The following is a 15,901-nucleotide window of genomic DNA, read 5'->3' on the forward strand; positions in this document are numbered from 1 at the left end:
ATCATATTCGGTTTGCTTAAATTTTCTTTTCTTGGCAAAACATTTTTCATTTTCTTTCTACCGTTTTTTTGTCATCTCCACCACCCAGTCGTTTTCCAAATAAACTACAGATGTTGGTTTGTTATGGTTTGACAAAGTATGGGAAAATAAACGGTGACGATAATATCATTTACTCGGATAAAATATCTTTTATCTTGACTGTCTTAAGGTACATGTTTTTGTTGTAACATGCATCAATAACAATAATAATCACAGTCTAGTGTCTGTTAATCATTATCGTTAAGTGACTGAATTTTAAAGCATCTATCAACGTACAGTTTGTTATCATTTTTTGCGAAGTAATTCATAACATTTTTTGTTGAATTTTGATAAGGTTAAGACATAAAAAGCACTCTAACTCGCCAATGCGAGCGCGTGGAATTTTACACCCCTGCCCTACGGTGTTAAGTCTTCACAGAGATCACTATTCAACAATCTTAGAGGTTATGAATATCCAAACTTGATTTTCATGTTTAATTTGCAGATATCTGAGTAATCTGATACTTGCAAGAGTCCTGTTCCTATTAAAGTAAAGATATTAAGCAGAGAAAACAGTTTTCTATTTTTAGTAACAGTGACACTGATCCAAGCAACCTCAAATGCAATTCCATCTCCATCTAAGCAATCTACACAAGTTTCACCAATATATTTCATTCCAAACTAATATTATTCAGTGGAAACTGTTTTTCTATTTTTAGTTACAGTGACCTTGACTCAAGTGACCCAAAATAAAATCCCAACCTTTCTCTTGATAAAATCTACCTAAACACCAAGTCTGAGGACAAAAGGTCCATGCTAACTGGTTATTCAGCAGAAACCATTTGTCTGATGACATAAGCCTGGTTGATGATGTACCCCACTTTTTGAAAGCCTGGTTAAAATTATTCATTTAAATATCTTATAATTAAACAACTTGTAGATTAAACAAATTGACCAACCAACACTTTAAGTGAAATTAAAATTCAGTTAGGGAATGACACGGTGAATAAAATTATATACAAACAGTGACCTCAGTTATTGATGGTGTTTTCTTCACTGTACTGAGAGGTACATCAAGATCTAGTCTTGCTGCTAGGCAACTGCTGTCAATGGTTACAAAAATATTATCCTCACTGTCTAGAGGGACTTCAACAGTCACTGACTTAACATCTTTCCCTTCTGAGAGAAGTTCTAACATTTTCCTCTGAAATGAAAAATAAATGTAGCATTTTTAATTTCATTTTCCCTTCAACCCTGTGGGTACCAACAACACTAGTGGTAAAATTATTTCGTACAGAAAACTGGTGTGCTAGGTGTCAAACCATAAGTTAAAATATGTAGGTGTACTTGGGTCTTCCTATACTATTATTGTTGCCATATAAAAAATTTAATTACTTTTTTTTAAACTTAAAGTGTTTTTCTCTTTCATAGGTGTGTGACCTTAGGACACTGGTGCCCCCACTTGCTGTCATTGTACCGTCATGTTACTTACTGACAATGTAAACGTTAATATTACCTATTGGTGGTGGATGGGGTGGTTGGGGGGGTGGGGGTGTGGATAAGGGGAGTATTACAAAATATCATCAAGAAACATAGGGAATAAAAGAAATATAATTTTTGGAGGGAATGCTGAGGTGGGGGGTTGGGTAGGTAAATCCAAAAGCCATATGTGCACAATTTCACTTTGCTGAACAACATTCCCATAAAGTTTCATAGCAACAGGCCAAATACTTTATGTTAAGTTATAGGCCCTTAATGCACAACAAAATTGACACTAGGTGACAAGCTTATTGCCTATAATTACTGGCTATTTGATCGTAACAAAAATACTATCACACCTTTTGTTATCAGTTTGAATTATGGCCTAAATTAAGAGCCACAACTCAAATCTTCTCATCACCAACCTCCTGTATTTCAAGTTTAAAGCCACCACCTAAAATAGTTTTCAAGTTGTGCCCTTCAAACAAAATACACAGGACTAATTTGGCATTTGAACTCCATCTGGGACCTTGAATGGCTATGAAGTTATGCTATGGACACAAAATATGGTGGACAGACATGACTTTGCTATTACCTTGACCCTTGGCCTACTCACATGGTTCATGCCTTGAATACTAAAGCAAAACAATATAAAAGATAGCTTCAGAAGGGTGGGGGCAGGGGTAATGTGGGGGCTAGGTGGGGTTAGGGGGAGTAATGTGGAATGCTGCACTCTTCGAAATTAGGAATGAATTTTTAACAAACATTTTTGGTGGGGTGGGGGAGGTATGGGGAGGGGGGAGGGATGGACTGGGGGAGTAATGTGGATTGTTGCACTTCTCAAATCATCTCATCACACCCACCTATCATTTTTGACCTGTGTCTTATTACTGCATACCTTTACACCCAAAATAAACTCAATTCACTCATCCTTTACAGTTATCACAGGTACACAGATGGACGTATGCACCAACATGGTGACTCCAGTTTATCCTCTCATAATTTTTTTAACATGGGTTTAATAATGTATATCATGAAAACTGAGGAATACTCACAATGGTTCTTACTGTAAGAATACAAGACATTTCTGACCGAGTTTTTTAAGCATGCAGTAAACTTACCTCCAATGCTGACTTTGGCTGATCAAGAATCACAAAATTTTGTTGTTTTATCTGTCTTTGTAAATCCTCATTTTTTCTCATCTCTTCTTTCAACACATTGAACACATCACAACCATCCTTGTAATTACAATCTTGCAGGAAATTATCATACAATTCACATATCCCAGAATCTCTGGAACAGGAAGTGATGTCATACTGACTCAGCAGTTTTTGACTGGATATATCCTTTGAGGCCTGCATTACAATGCTTGTTTCCACATCAAATTCTCCAGTTTCCTGAAATAAACAAGTCATGTGTTAAATAATTTGTTTGCACGTTTCTCAATAATTTTCAGCCTTACGAGGCCTTTTTTTTTATCTAAATAGCAGCCGATATTCAGCTATTCCACAATTATACAAGAGGGCCAAGATGGCCCTAGGTCACTCACCTGAGAAACAAACCATAACAGTTTGACCTAGTGACCTAGTTTTTGAGCCAAAATGACCTTTTTTCAAACTTGACCTAGATTTGATCAAGGCAATCATTCTGACCAAATTTCATCAACCTCGTTTGAAAAATACAGCCTCTATCGCATACAAAACGTTTTTCTTTGATTTGTCCTAGCGACCTAGTTTTTGAACCCAGATGACCCATATTCAAACTTGACCTTAATTTCATCAAGACAATCATTCTGACCAAATTTTATTAAGATCAATGAAAATACAGTCTCTATTGCATGCACAAGGTTTTTCTTTGATTTGACCTAGTGACCTAGCTTTTGACCCCAGATGACCCATATTCTAACCTGACCTAGATTTCATCAAGGCAATCATTCTGACTAAATTTTATGAATATCCAGTGTAAAATGTAGCCCCTATTACCTACACAAGGTTTTTCTTTAATCTGACCGGGTGACCTAGTTTTTGACACTAGATGACCTATAATTCAAATCCTCCTAGATTTCATCCAGACAAACATTCTGATCAAATTTCATGATGATTCAGTGTAAAATGCAACCCCTATTGCATACACAAGGTTTTTCTTTGATTTGACCTAGTGACCTAGTTTTTGACCCAAGATGACCCATATTCAAACTTGACCTAGAATTCATCAAGGCAATCATTCTGACCAAAACTCATGAAGATCATTGAAAAGTACAGCTTCTATTGCATACATAAAGTTTTTCTTTGATTTGACCTAGTGACCTAGTTTTTCACCCCACATGATCCATTTTCGAATTTGGCCTAGATTTTATCGAGGTAATCATCCTGACCATATTTCATGAAGATCAGTTGAAAAATACAGCCTCTATCGCATACACAAGGTTTTTCTTTGATTTGACCTAGTGACCTAGTTTTTGACCCCAGATAACCAATTTTCAAACTTGGCCTAGATTTCATCAAGGTTACCATTAAAAAATAAAGCCTCTATCGCATACGCAAGGTTTTTCTTTGATTTGACCTAGTGACCTATATTTTGACCCCAGACGACCCATTTTCGAACCTGGCCTAGATTTCATCAAGGTAATCATCCTGACAAAATTTCATGAAGATCAATTGAAAAATACAGCCTGTATCACATACACAAGCTAAATGTTGACAGACAGACAGACTGACGCTGGACATCGAGCAATCACAAAAACTCACCTGAGCAGTGCTCAGGTGAGCTAAAAATGGCTAATTTACATTAACTTCTTTACTGTTTATCTATATGTCTCTTAATAATAACATTTTACAATCAATGTAAATAAATATTCCATTTTGATACATCAGATCACTAGTGAAACATTAAGTGTATCTGCTAGTCTAACAAATAGAATTTGTTAATATGACAAAATACTCTTCACAATTCAACCAAAACCAAAGAAAACTTGCATGTAGAATAATTCTTATGTTTAATGTTTGAATATTTAGTGTAAAATTGTTTTTCACAAATCACGTCAATATCATCCTTAATACTTCTCAATTCTATGGAAAACAGTGCTAAAACTTCACAACTTTTAAGAATCACACTTGTTTTTCACAAAATGAAAAGGCTAGTTGGAAAGTGACTTTGGTATCATTTGAAGTGAAAAACTGTATATGGATAGTAAACTATATCAAGTCTAAAACAGACTTCCGTAATGCCAGCTGTATGACTGTCTTACATGTTAATAGAACCACTAACATTCCCTAATGACAGAGTATATTCCTAGTAGAAAAGGTTTGAGATCGTCTGAAAATTCTGAATGTCGTTATGTTGTTCCATACAACAAGTGCAAAACATTCAATGACAGAAGCTTCTGTACTATTGGTCCAAAACTATGGAATGAACTGCCGTTAGAACTACGTGAAAGTACATTACTTGACACATTCAAAAAAATCTTAAGACACTGTATTTCAGAGATTTCGTGGCATTTGTTTTAAATTTTTTTGATAACTGTTTATTATGCGAAAACAACAGGTGATAGTTCTTAATTTTTTGTAAAAGGTTTTACATTTCAACATTTATATTTCCAAGGTTTGTTTATTAAACACACTTGTTGGTAAGGCTCTATGGGTAGAGTAGTGAGTGATATTTCTTTCTTAAACAGTGTATGATGGCACCATTAACAGGGGGGTTTGAATCTCTATAATTATGCAGCCCGTCTGGGCATACCAGATGCTTTAAGCACTGGTATTGGCAATAGGGGTAAAATGACCTCAAGGGGAGGGGTGCGGTCATGACTGTTTGTTACAATAAGGCTGTAATTATTATTACTGTCATTATTAATATTGTTATAACTAGAGCTATCACTAAAGGTGATGAATGTACCCCCCGCATGCACTGACACAGTACATTGCAATTTGACGCACACAAGATTGCATAATTATGTGGACTGTATGTATATAGACAGTATGTATACAGTATAGTAACAAAAAACAAAGTCCCGTAACTATGCAGAATATTTATCTAAAAGAACGTAACATGCACCATGCACAACTAGGGTTGGTACTGATCACTTGTGTGAAGTTTCATTAAATTGTGTGCAAGGGTTCGGAAGATTAGGCGCGCACAAGATTGCATATGCAGACTGTATGTACAGTACATAGTATGTTAACAAGAAACAAAGTCCCATAACTCTGCAATTTTTTTTTCTGAAAGAACCTAACATGCCCTATGCACAACTACTGCTGTTACTGATCACTTGTGTGAAGTTTCATTAAATTGTGTCAAGGGGATGAGGAGAGAGGGTGCGCACAAGATTGTGTCTATGTATATAGTATAGTAACAAAAAACAAAGTCCCGTAGCTCTGCAATTTTTTTTTTCTGAAAGAACCTCACATGCCCCATGCACAACTACTGTTGTTACTAATCACTTGTGTGAAGTTTCATTAAACTGTGTCAAGGGGATGAGGAGAGATGGTGCGCACAAGATTGTGTTTACGGACAGACAACCTGAAACCAGTATACCTCCTCTTACAACTTTGTTGTAGGGGGGGGGGGGGGGGGGTACAGTTACAACTTTGTTGTCAGGGGGTACAATAACTATTATTATTATTATGTACAACGCCACTGAATATATCATTTATAAATTATGCGTTTAATCAAATTATTCAGTTTCAGTTTCTGTACGACCCTCTCACAAGTTAGTAGAACCACTAATATTCCGTAATGCAAGCTGTACAACCATCTCACACATTAGTAGAACCACTGACATTCCATAATGCAAGCCGCACGACCATCTCACAGGTAAGTAGAACCACTGACATTCTGTAATGCCAGTTGTATGACTGTCTCACAAGTTAGTAGAACCACTAACATTCTGTGATGCCAGCTGTATTATACAGACTGTCTCAAGGTAAGTAGAACCACTAACATTCCATAATGCCAGCTGTATGACTGTCTCACACGACAAAATTATACACCACAAGCAAGGTTTTGAAGTCACAGCAGTGATGGACAAACAATTAGAAGTTAGCAATCTTAACCACTTGGCTACAGAGGCTCTGAATATGTGTATACAGACAATAAATGTTCTTTTTGAGCCAAATACAATGACAGAACAAACAAACAATGTTACAGAGAAGGAAGGCAGATCACACAGTCATTCCTATGACATACCTGTTTACTCTTCTCAGCAAGACACAACTGTATCACAATAAGCTGATCCATGGGAGACAGGAGGGTGACACGGTCATTCTGTAGAAGTTTGAGCTTCCGGCACAATGACATGAAGTACTGGTGGTAACCTTGGATATTCGTCAGGGCTGTCAGCTGTCGTTTACTGCTGATGACAACAGGATCTTTCCTATCTAAAATAACGATGAAACAAGAGGGTCATTGACCCTAAAGCGCTCACCTGTGTACAAGGCTTCAAGTGTGTTTGTATAAATGGTACAAGTACAGAGTTAGGTTTCTTCTATGTTAGCCTATATTATATACATGTCACACACATTTTTTAACCTAGGGCAATAATTTAAACAACTACTTATAGATTCAGAGAAAAGATTTTCGAAGTTTCTTATATATAAGCCTTTAGTAAGTACATGTCATACACAGGGACATTTTGACCTTTGGGCAATAAATTAGACAATTATGGTAGAAAGTCAAACCCTTATATCACATGCCAAATATCAACTCTAGAGAAAAAGATTTTTAAAGTCTGATAGCTGAAAACCTATTTTTAACCAAAAAGACCCATATGTTCAATGAACCGAAACCATTTGAACAACACTGAAAAAGGGCTACCCAGAGATTATTTGTGTAAAGTTTCATCAAAATCCATTCAGTGGTTTTGGAGGAGATGTTGTTTAAAGAAATTGCTGATCAAAAGTAACCACGCCATGCTTTTTGACTAATCAGAAAAATTTGAACACTATTTGTAGAAGGTCACACAAAGACAATCTGTGTGAAATCATTTCAAAATCTGGTTAACCGTTTTATACAAGAAGATTTTCTAAGTTTCTACAATATAAATATAGGAAAAAGTGACCACACCCCCTGGCAGCCATGTTTTTTGACGAATCAGAATAATGAATAATCTTGGTAGAGGGTCACACAAGGACCATTTGTGTGAAATTATTTTAGAATCGTTCTAGCAGTTTCAGACAAGAAGATTTTCCACTACATACTTATAGGGGAAGTCGTGGGTTTGATCCCTGGCTGCGTCATACCAAAGACGTAAAAAATGGTACTAGTAGCTTCCTCGCTTGGCGCTCAACATTAAGAGAATAGTACTAGGACTGGTCAGCCCGGTGTCAGTATAATGTGACTGGGTGGGGTATCATGTCATGTGTCTACGGCGTGATATTCCAGTGAGGCAGCATTATAAAGTTGGGCATTGTGCTCACTGCTACAAGTAGACACCGTCGTTCATATGACTGAAAAATTGTTGAGAAAGACGTTAAACTCGAACACACACACACATACATATAGGGAGAGTGACCACGGTGGCCATGCTTTTTGACGAATCAAAATTATTTGAACAATCTTGGTAGAGGGTCACACAAGGATCATTTGTGTAAATTTATTTTAAAATCAGGCCAGTAGTTTCACAAAAGAAGGTTTTTAAAGTTTCTACTATATACATATAGGAACAAGAGGGTTACGATGACCCTGAATCGCTCACCTGAGTAATATGAGCTACATGTTTCAAATGGCAAACTGATGCTAAAATATTAGAAAGTAGGTCAGTAGGTCCCAAAATTTCAAGCACTTTCCAAGTACTTGTAGGAACATTGATTTTTTTCCATTTTGTCACATCAATGTTTATGAATGGTACTCAATTTGAATCACGATATGTACCGTATTGTTGCATCTGTATCCCGATATGTATTGTATCGTGAGACTAGTGTATCATTACACCCCTATCCTAGGCCAAAGCATTCTTGAGTTATCATCCGGAAACCATTTAACTGTTCTGGGTCACTGTGACCTTGACCTTTGTCTTACTGAGCTAAAAATCATAGGGGTCATCTGCTGGTCATGATCAACCTCCCTATCAACTTTCATGATCCTAGGCCCTAGCGTTCTTGAGTTATCATCTGGAAACCATTTAACTGTTCCGGGTCACTGTAACAATGACCTTTGACCTACTGACCTTAAACTCAATAGCGATCATCTACAGGTCATGAACAACCTTCCTATCAACTTTCATGATCCTAGGCCTAAGCGTTCTTGAGTTATCATCCGGAAACCGTTTAACTGTTCCCGGTCACTGTGACCTTGACCTTTGACCTACTGAGCTAAAGATTAATAGGGGTCATCTGCTGGTCTTGATCAACCTTCCATATTAACTTTCATGATCCTAGTCCCAAGCGTTCTTGAGTTATCATCCGGAAACCGTTTAAATGTTCTGGGTCACTGTGACCTTGACCTTTGACCTACTGAGCTAAAAGTCAATAGGGCTCATCTGCTGGTCATGATCAACCTCCCTTTCACGATCCTAGTCCCAAGCGTTCTTGAATTATCATCCAGAAACCATTTAACTGTTCCAGGTCACTTGACCTTTGACCTACTGAGCTAAAAATCAATACGGGTCACCTGCTGGTCATGACCAACCTCCCTATCAACTTTCATGATCCTAGGCCAAAGCGTTCTTGAGTTATCATCCAGAAACGGTTTAACTGTTCCGGGTCACCGTGACCTTGACCTTTGACCTACTGAACTCAAAATCAATAGGGGTCATCTGCTGGTCATGATCAACCTCTCTATTACAGGGGTTCCATTTGACCCGGGACCCCGGGTCCGGACCCGGGAGATTTTCAAAAGACGATCAAAGTACCCGGCATGATAATTGCCTGTGCGTCACTCGGGACCTGGAGGCATTTCTTTTGATAATCCTTCCTCTTACCATTCATTTCCTACAGTAAAACTATGTCCACGATAAACACGTGTATTCAAAATAAACACTTGCGGTCATGCCCTCCTGCCTTTGATCTTCTGCTAAACCCCGTCCTTTATCCTGTGGACATGCCTGGCCGATTTTTCTTTATCAGCAAGTTACGTCGCGGCGAGTGCACATTAGGTAATGAGAATCAATGAAGTGTTAAGATTAATTAATAAAGCGTATTGATTGTGTACTGTCAAAAAGGCGCCAATTATCAAATTATCTGTATTAAAGCGACCAGCTGATTACCGAGCATGTGAAAAGTGCCCTGCAAGATTTCTTCATGCAAACTTTAAATTAGACCATTGTTTAGTGATCAAACCTTATTTTCAACAAGAAAATCCAAAAATTTATATGAATTTGGAAAGTAGAAATAAGTTAAAAATGTCCGTTCACGATTCTAATTACACCCGATGACATATGCAATTTTCCCAAAATTCACTGAAAAAACTGACTTTCAATGCAATTTTTAATGAAAAGTAGCGTCATTATTTGAGGAACTATTTCAGATTTACCTTAGCGGACCAAGTTAAGTGAACAAAAACAACATCCAGACGACATTCCGAAAGTGTACCAGTATCCGGATAGTACGTTTTGGATACATTTTTACAGAGTGTTTTAGCACTTGTTAAAAAATAAAAATATTGAAGAAAAACCTAATCAAATTAACATGAATTTTGATAAATATTAATTTAAAATATGAGATTATATGACCTGAAACAGACATTGTTATTATGCTGTAACATGTTCTTTGTTTTATTGTTTTATTAGCTATTTATTATGTAGTATTACTACATGTATATAAGAAAATATGGTCAATTGTATCGACGTGTTGGGACAGGACTCCTGTATATTGGAAAAGGACTCTTCAAAATATGGACCCAAGGGTCCTGGGACTCTTGGGTTTTCAGGTCTAGTGGAACCCCTGCTATTAACTTTCATGATCCTAGGCTCGAGTGTATCATCCAGAAATGGATTGGCCTATGGACCGACATCTGCAAAACAATATATAGTACCCTTCCTTCTTTGAAGAGGGGTGGGGGGGGGCATATTACATGAGCGTCTTTCATACTGAATTTATTAAACAAGTTGAATAAAATAATAAAATGCCAGATATCAATTTTATTCAACGAGTTTAATAAATTCAGTGTGAAAAGTCACAAATGTAATATTCTTTTTATCACATGTTAGCTTTTCCAGTCGCAACATAAAAACTTCTACCGGTACTTTCTTTAACTGAACATTATAAACAAGTCAATTTGACCAACGTCTCTGATTTAAACGACATCGGCGTCAAAGCTTTATTACACTAGTGTATTATCAAATTTATGTAATGGTTTTATTTCACTCCCGCTATGTCAAACATGTGATAAAATCAAGATTAAAAACAGATGTATACAATTATTTATTATTTTACCTTTGATCACATGACTTATGACTGTATCCAGACTATTTCTCACTATCTCAGCATCACAATTTGATAAGAAGAACACAGAACCAGTCTCATCACCATGGTTACCGCTGTCTGGATTTTCTGGCATTCTAAAAAATATTTTCTTTAAAATATAGAACATCTATTTTTGCTATGTAGACAGACAATACCTACTATAAGATTCAACTTTTAGATGTGCATAAAAACATTGACCAAACAAAAAACGCGGCAATGCCACGAAACCAGGTTTTCAACACTTTATATAAGAATAAACAAGAGTGCCAGAATGTCACAATATACGCCCGTCACAGCAAATTTCTTTACTCTAGCACCTGTATTTGCAGATGTAATTTTAATTTTGTGGTTGTTTAGTAATCATTGTAATTCTTTTGTTTTTCTAAGTCCACAAAAAAACTCCTTACCAGGTAGAGATACCTTAAAATACACCTAAAATTAGAAAGTAACAACTATGTTGTACCACAGAAAAGTGGTCTTGGTTTTTCCCTACGGTCAATTATAAAAAAAGTTACAATATAAGTTATTTATAGTAACAACTAAAATTTTTTTTTTAAGTCCACACAGAAATCCTTACCAGGTAGAGATTGGTCAAAATACACCTCAAAATTGGATGTAACATGCATGTTGTACTAAAGAAAAGTGGTCTTGATTTTTCCCTACGTCTAGTAATGAAAAAGTTACAATATAAGCTATTTATAGTAACAACAAAGGGAAGTAATTCTAAAGAAGGAAAGTGCGCAAGACACTTTGTCTCATGATGGTGTATAATTGTGCCAAGTTACATCAAAATCCCTCTATGCATGAAGAAGATATGCTCCGGCCAAAGTTTTCATTCTTCTATCCTTTGACCTCTAAGTGTGACCTTGACCTTAGACCTAGGGACCTGGTTCTTGCGCATGACACTCCGTCTCATGATGGTGACCAATTGTGCCAACTTTCATCAAAATCCCTCCAGGCATGTAGAAGATATGCTAACCCTAACCCTAACCTAACCCTATTTTTAGTAACAATGACCTTGACCTTGATCCCAGAAACTCAAAATCAATCCCAAGCTACAACTTTATATAAGTTTTCTATACACCAAGTTTCATCATGATAGCTCATACCTAAGTTAAGTTATTGACCAGAAACCCTTTTTCTATTTTAAGTAACAGTGACCTTGACCTTGACCCCAGAAACCCCAAAATCAATCCCTGCCTTTGTCTTGATATAAGCTACATACATACCAAGTTTTATTCAAATATCTTTACCGAAACAAAAGTTATTGACCGGAAACCCTTTTTCTATTTAAAGTAACAGTGACCTTGACCTTGACCCAAGAAACCCGAAAATCAATCCCAGCCTTTGTCTTGATATAAGCTACATACATACCAACTTTTATTCAAATATCTTTACCGAAACAAAAGTTATTGACCGGAAACACCAGTTTGACGCAGCCACCGGCCCGCCTGCCCGACCGACCGACATCTACCACAATCTAATAACTCAGATCCAAAGGATTGTGCAAATTTCAATTTAAAGGCATGTGTGAAATCACTGAGTTGCGATGAATGTATAGAACTTTTAATACTGTCATTAGAAATTTGTTATATACATCATATTTCTAATTTTTTGGCAACGTTCATTAAAGATTCTAAAAATAGTAACATCTATTACTATCTATAGCAACAAACGCATTGTTTATTCTATGACACACGACTGCAAGAACCGTGTTCAATTTTTCCAGATTCCGCACCTTTCTTGGTCACATGCATGACAGGGTACACACACTAAGAGCTACATACACTGCAAAAACAGCACACTAAGAGTAAAGTTCTTTTGCTTAACCTTTGGTCACATGATTATAACATGTTTATTGTTCTAATTAATAAACTCCAATGACCTCCATCGATAATACAAGAGTTTTAGGCTTGAAAGATCATCAACTCGAACTGTTTCACCAAAACAAGATTTAGCTTAGCAAATATTCCTTCTAGCTCATATACAATATTCTGTCTTTTGAGAACAGCCTACATTAGCATCATACTGAAGAGGTTTAGACCGCAATATTAAAATCTTTCTGAATTCTATGTAGAAGTAGCCCTCCCGGATGTTTTCGCCTCTTGATTAACACACGCAAGCACCTGCATATACAGAAAACATTTATGTCGATGTCGCAGGGCTAAATTGTACTTTTCTTGTTCTGTCTGTAAATGTCATTCTTCATGTTATGTCTCCTTAGCTAGTTGTTTTTGTATGCGTATATATCTAGGCGTGTCACGAACTTCGGACGGACACACAGACAAGAGCTAATCTACCAGTATATGTCCCCACCACTCATGGGGGGGGGGGGGGGGCACAACCTTTAATAATTTAAAAGGGAGCGGTCCTCTAGTGGATAAGGTGTCAACCACTCAATCCTGGGGTCGTTGCTTCGAGCCCCACTGTGGTCACGGCCATGACTTTTCACATGACACTAGTCTACATAATGAGACCTCGGGTAGACTGATTTTACATTTTGATATTTTACGTTGTCTACTCAGAGGCGGATATCGACAAGTCAAAAAAATATATTGATATTCAACTCTCTAGTATCCCGGCACAACCAGTTTTCTGTCCAGCTCTGTACAAATGCAAGTCTAAATCTTTGGTTTATTGTCTCACACTTTCTATCAGCACAAGTGCTATAGAAGCATATCATTTAAGTTTCAAGTTTCTTACTGATCGAATCCCTGGCATGATGACTTTGAAAGCCATCAGAAGGAAGTCATGCTGAAAATTTACAACCTACATGTAAATCCGACCAGCACAACAATCTGATTTTAATATTCCCACCTTCAGGGGCATAAAAATGTCATAAAATGTTGCTCCAATGTGATTGACAACCTTTAATAATTTAAAAGGGAGCGGTCCTCTAGTGGATAAGGTGTCAAACGCTCAATCCTGGGGTCGTTGGTTCGAGCCCCACTGTGGTCACGACCATGACTTTTCATATGACACTAGTCTAAATAATGAGACCTTGGGTAGACCGATTTTACATTTTGATATTTTACGTTGTCTACTCAGAGGCGGATATCAACAAGTCAAAAAAATATAACGATATTCACTCTCTAGTATCCCGGCACAACCAGTTTTCTGTCCAGCTCTGTACAAATGCAAGTCTAAATCTTTGGTTTATTGTCTCACACTTTCTATCAGCACAAGTGCTATAGAAGCATACCATTTAAGTTTCAAGTTTCTTACTGATCGAATCCCTGGCATGATGATTTTGAAAGCCATCAGAAGGAAGTCATGCTGAAAATTTACAACCTACATGTAAATCCGACCACAGGTGGTATTTTCATTTCAGCAAAAAGAAACAGCACTTAACTTTTACAGTAGTTTAATTACAACATGGCAAACAAAGAACACACAAATCAAGTCTGGCAACAAACACCAAAACCAACATGGCAGATTAATAAACAGTAGGTACACTTGCCTAAATTGGCACCTAGATTACAGGGGGTAGGGTAAAGTAAATGGCAGACAAAAGTTAGTTGTGTGGCAGTTGGTCTGCTGATGCGTCAAGTGCGGTGTGCTGTGTCACAGCTCCAGATAAGCTGCGTATTTACGCAATCAAAATTGCAGAAAAATTGAATTCATACAGTGTGCGTACTGAAACGCAAGTAAAATTCCTAATACCCAATTCGTAAAAAATCGCTTGCGTATCGCATTTTCCTTATTACTAGAACGGGTACGAGACTTTAACGCTAGATTTGACTGACTGGTTATACTTTACCATAGAACAGGTTGCAATTTATCAGGAAAATCACAGGACCATTCAGTCGGGTGATCGGTGTTATTTGGACGCTTTGTAAACGCCGATAAAATGTAAAACAGGTTGCAGCAAAAACAAACAAATTAGTGGGATATTTTGCTGTTCAACAATGACAGTTATCTGTCTGTGACGATGTAGTGTCACCAATACTGGATGACATCTTTTGGGAGAATGCATTATTGTGGTGACCACATCGTTCGGGATACTGTGGATGAACTGCTCTCCGACTGCATTAACATTGAAAAAGAAAACAACAGTATGGAACATTCATTACAATTTAAAATACCGGTACATTTTTGTATTAAACATTGAAGTGCGCCATTAAAGTACTTTGTACTTAGTCAATCTTGTTTAATGATATATACTGTAAGCAAAAATACTCAATTGTTAGTGCGAGATTGGTAAAATACCCAATTGGTTTTAGCAAATACCCAATTACTTCTGAAAAGGCTGGGTAATGATATTATTTTTACCCGATTCAAATTTCCAATACCCAATTCAGACAAAAAGTGATTGGTAAATACCCAATTGCACCAAAAGCTTATCTGGAGCTCTGTGTGTGTTGTGTGCTTGGTCACCATCTGCTTTCAGCCTCCACTGCTGGCTAGCCTTCTGGTGAAAAAGGAGCTGAGTGCGTAAGTCTTCCCTGCCAGTACATAGCCTCTCTGCAGACAAGCCCTTTTGCAGTGCCTCCGAGTTGGCGCCACACGGTAACTGAGCACCTTGCGGCCTCAGGCAGAACTGCAGGGGACTCGGAGGTCTGCCCCCAGACATGTGGCATGCCAGGCCCACTGGTGTGTGGACACGCCCTGATGCCTATGAACAGACCCCCAGCTATGGGACAAATAGCTCCTGTGTTCCCAGGATAGGGTTTTAACTCGGAACTAAGGGTGAGGTAACCCCGAAAGAAACCTAGAGAGTTGAAGACAGAGGTGCTGGGCCATTGGCACTCTCTTTCTTAACGAACCACAGCACCATGCAATATCGCTATGTAGACGCGAATGACAAGAAGAAGAAGAAAAGTTAGTGCATTATCTAAAGAACTGTTACTAGCCTGTATCATGTGCTCAATTACTCCAGAGAACCAGGGTGTCACATCTGCTACATTGATAGCTGTCACAGATGACAATGTATTATATTATTGCTAAGCTTTTGACACTCCGAATATTTCAAATTGCTTAGAAAATGAAGAAAACTGTTGCAAGGA

The 15,901-nt window shown here is 37.5% G+C and overlaps 1 protein-coding gene across 5 annotated transcripts in view; it reads right to left on the reverse strand.

Moving 5' to 3' along the window:
- LOC123525840 (PCNA-interacting partner-like) overlaps nt 1–15,901 on the reverse strand; it is a 178,875-nt gene that overhangs the window by 60,236 nt on the left and 102,738 nt on the right. For all 5 annotated transcript variants that reach the window (XM_053538129.1, XM_053538133.1, XM_053538130.1 and 2 more), the window contains 4 exons: nt 10,866–10,990; nt 6,682–6,872; nt 2,619–2,894; nt 1,049–1,222 (listed from right to left, as the gene is read on the reverse strand). In XM_053538129.1, coding sequence (XP_053394104.1) covers nt 1,049–1,222; nt 2,619–2,894; nt 6,682–6,872; nt 10,866–10,989 — 765 coding nt within the window. In that variant the 5' untranslated portion in view covers nt 10,990. The remainder of the gene's footprint in view (nt 1–1,048; nt 1,223–2,618; nt 2,895–6,681; nt 6,873–10,865; nt 10,991–15,901) is intronic.

The sequence above is a fragment of the Mercenaria mercenaria genome, chromosome 3 (genome assembly GCF_021730395.1).
Source record: "Mercenaria mercenaria strain notata chromosome 3, MADL_Memer_1, whole genome shotgun sequence".
In the NCBI taxonomy this organism is placed as follows: domain Eukaryota; kingdom Metazoa; phylum Mollusca; class Bivalvia; order Venerida; family Veneridae; genus Mercenaria; species Mercenaria mercenaria.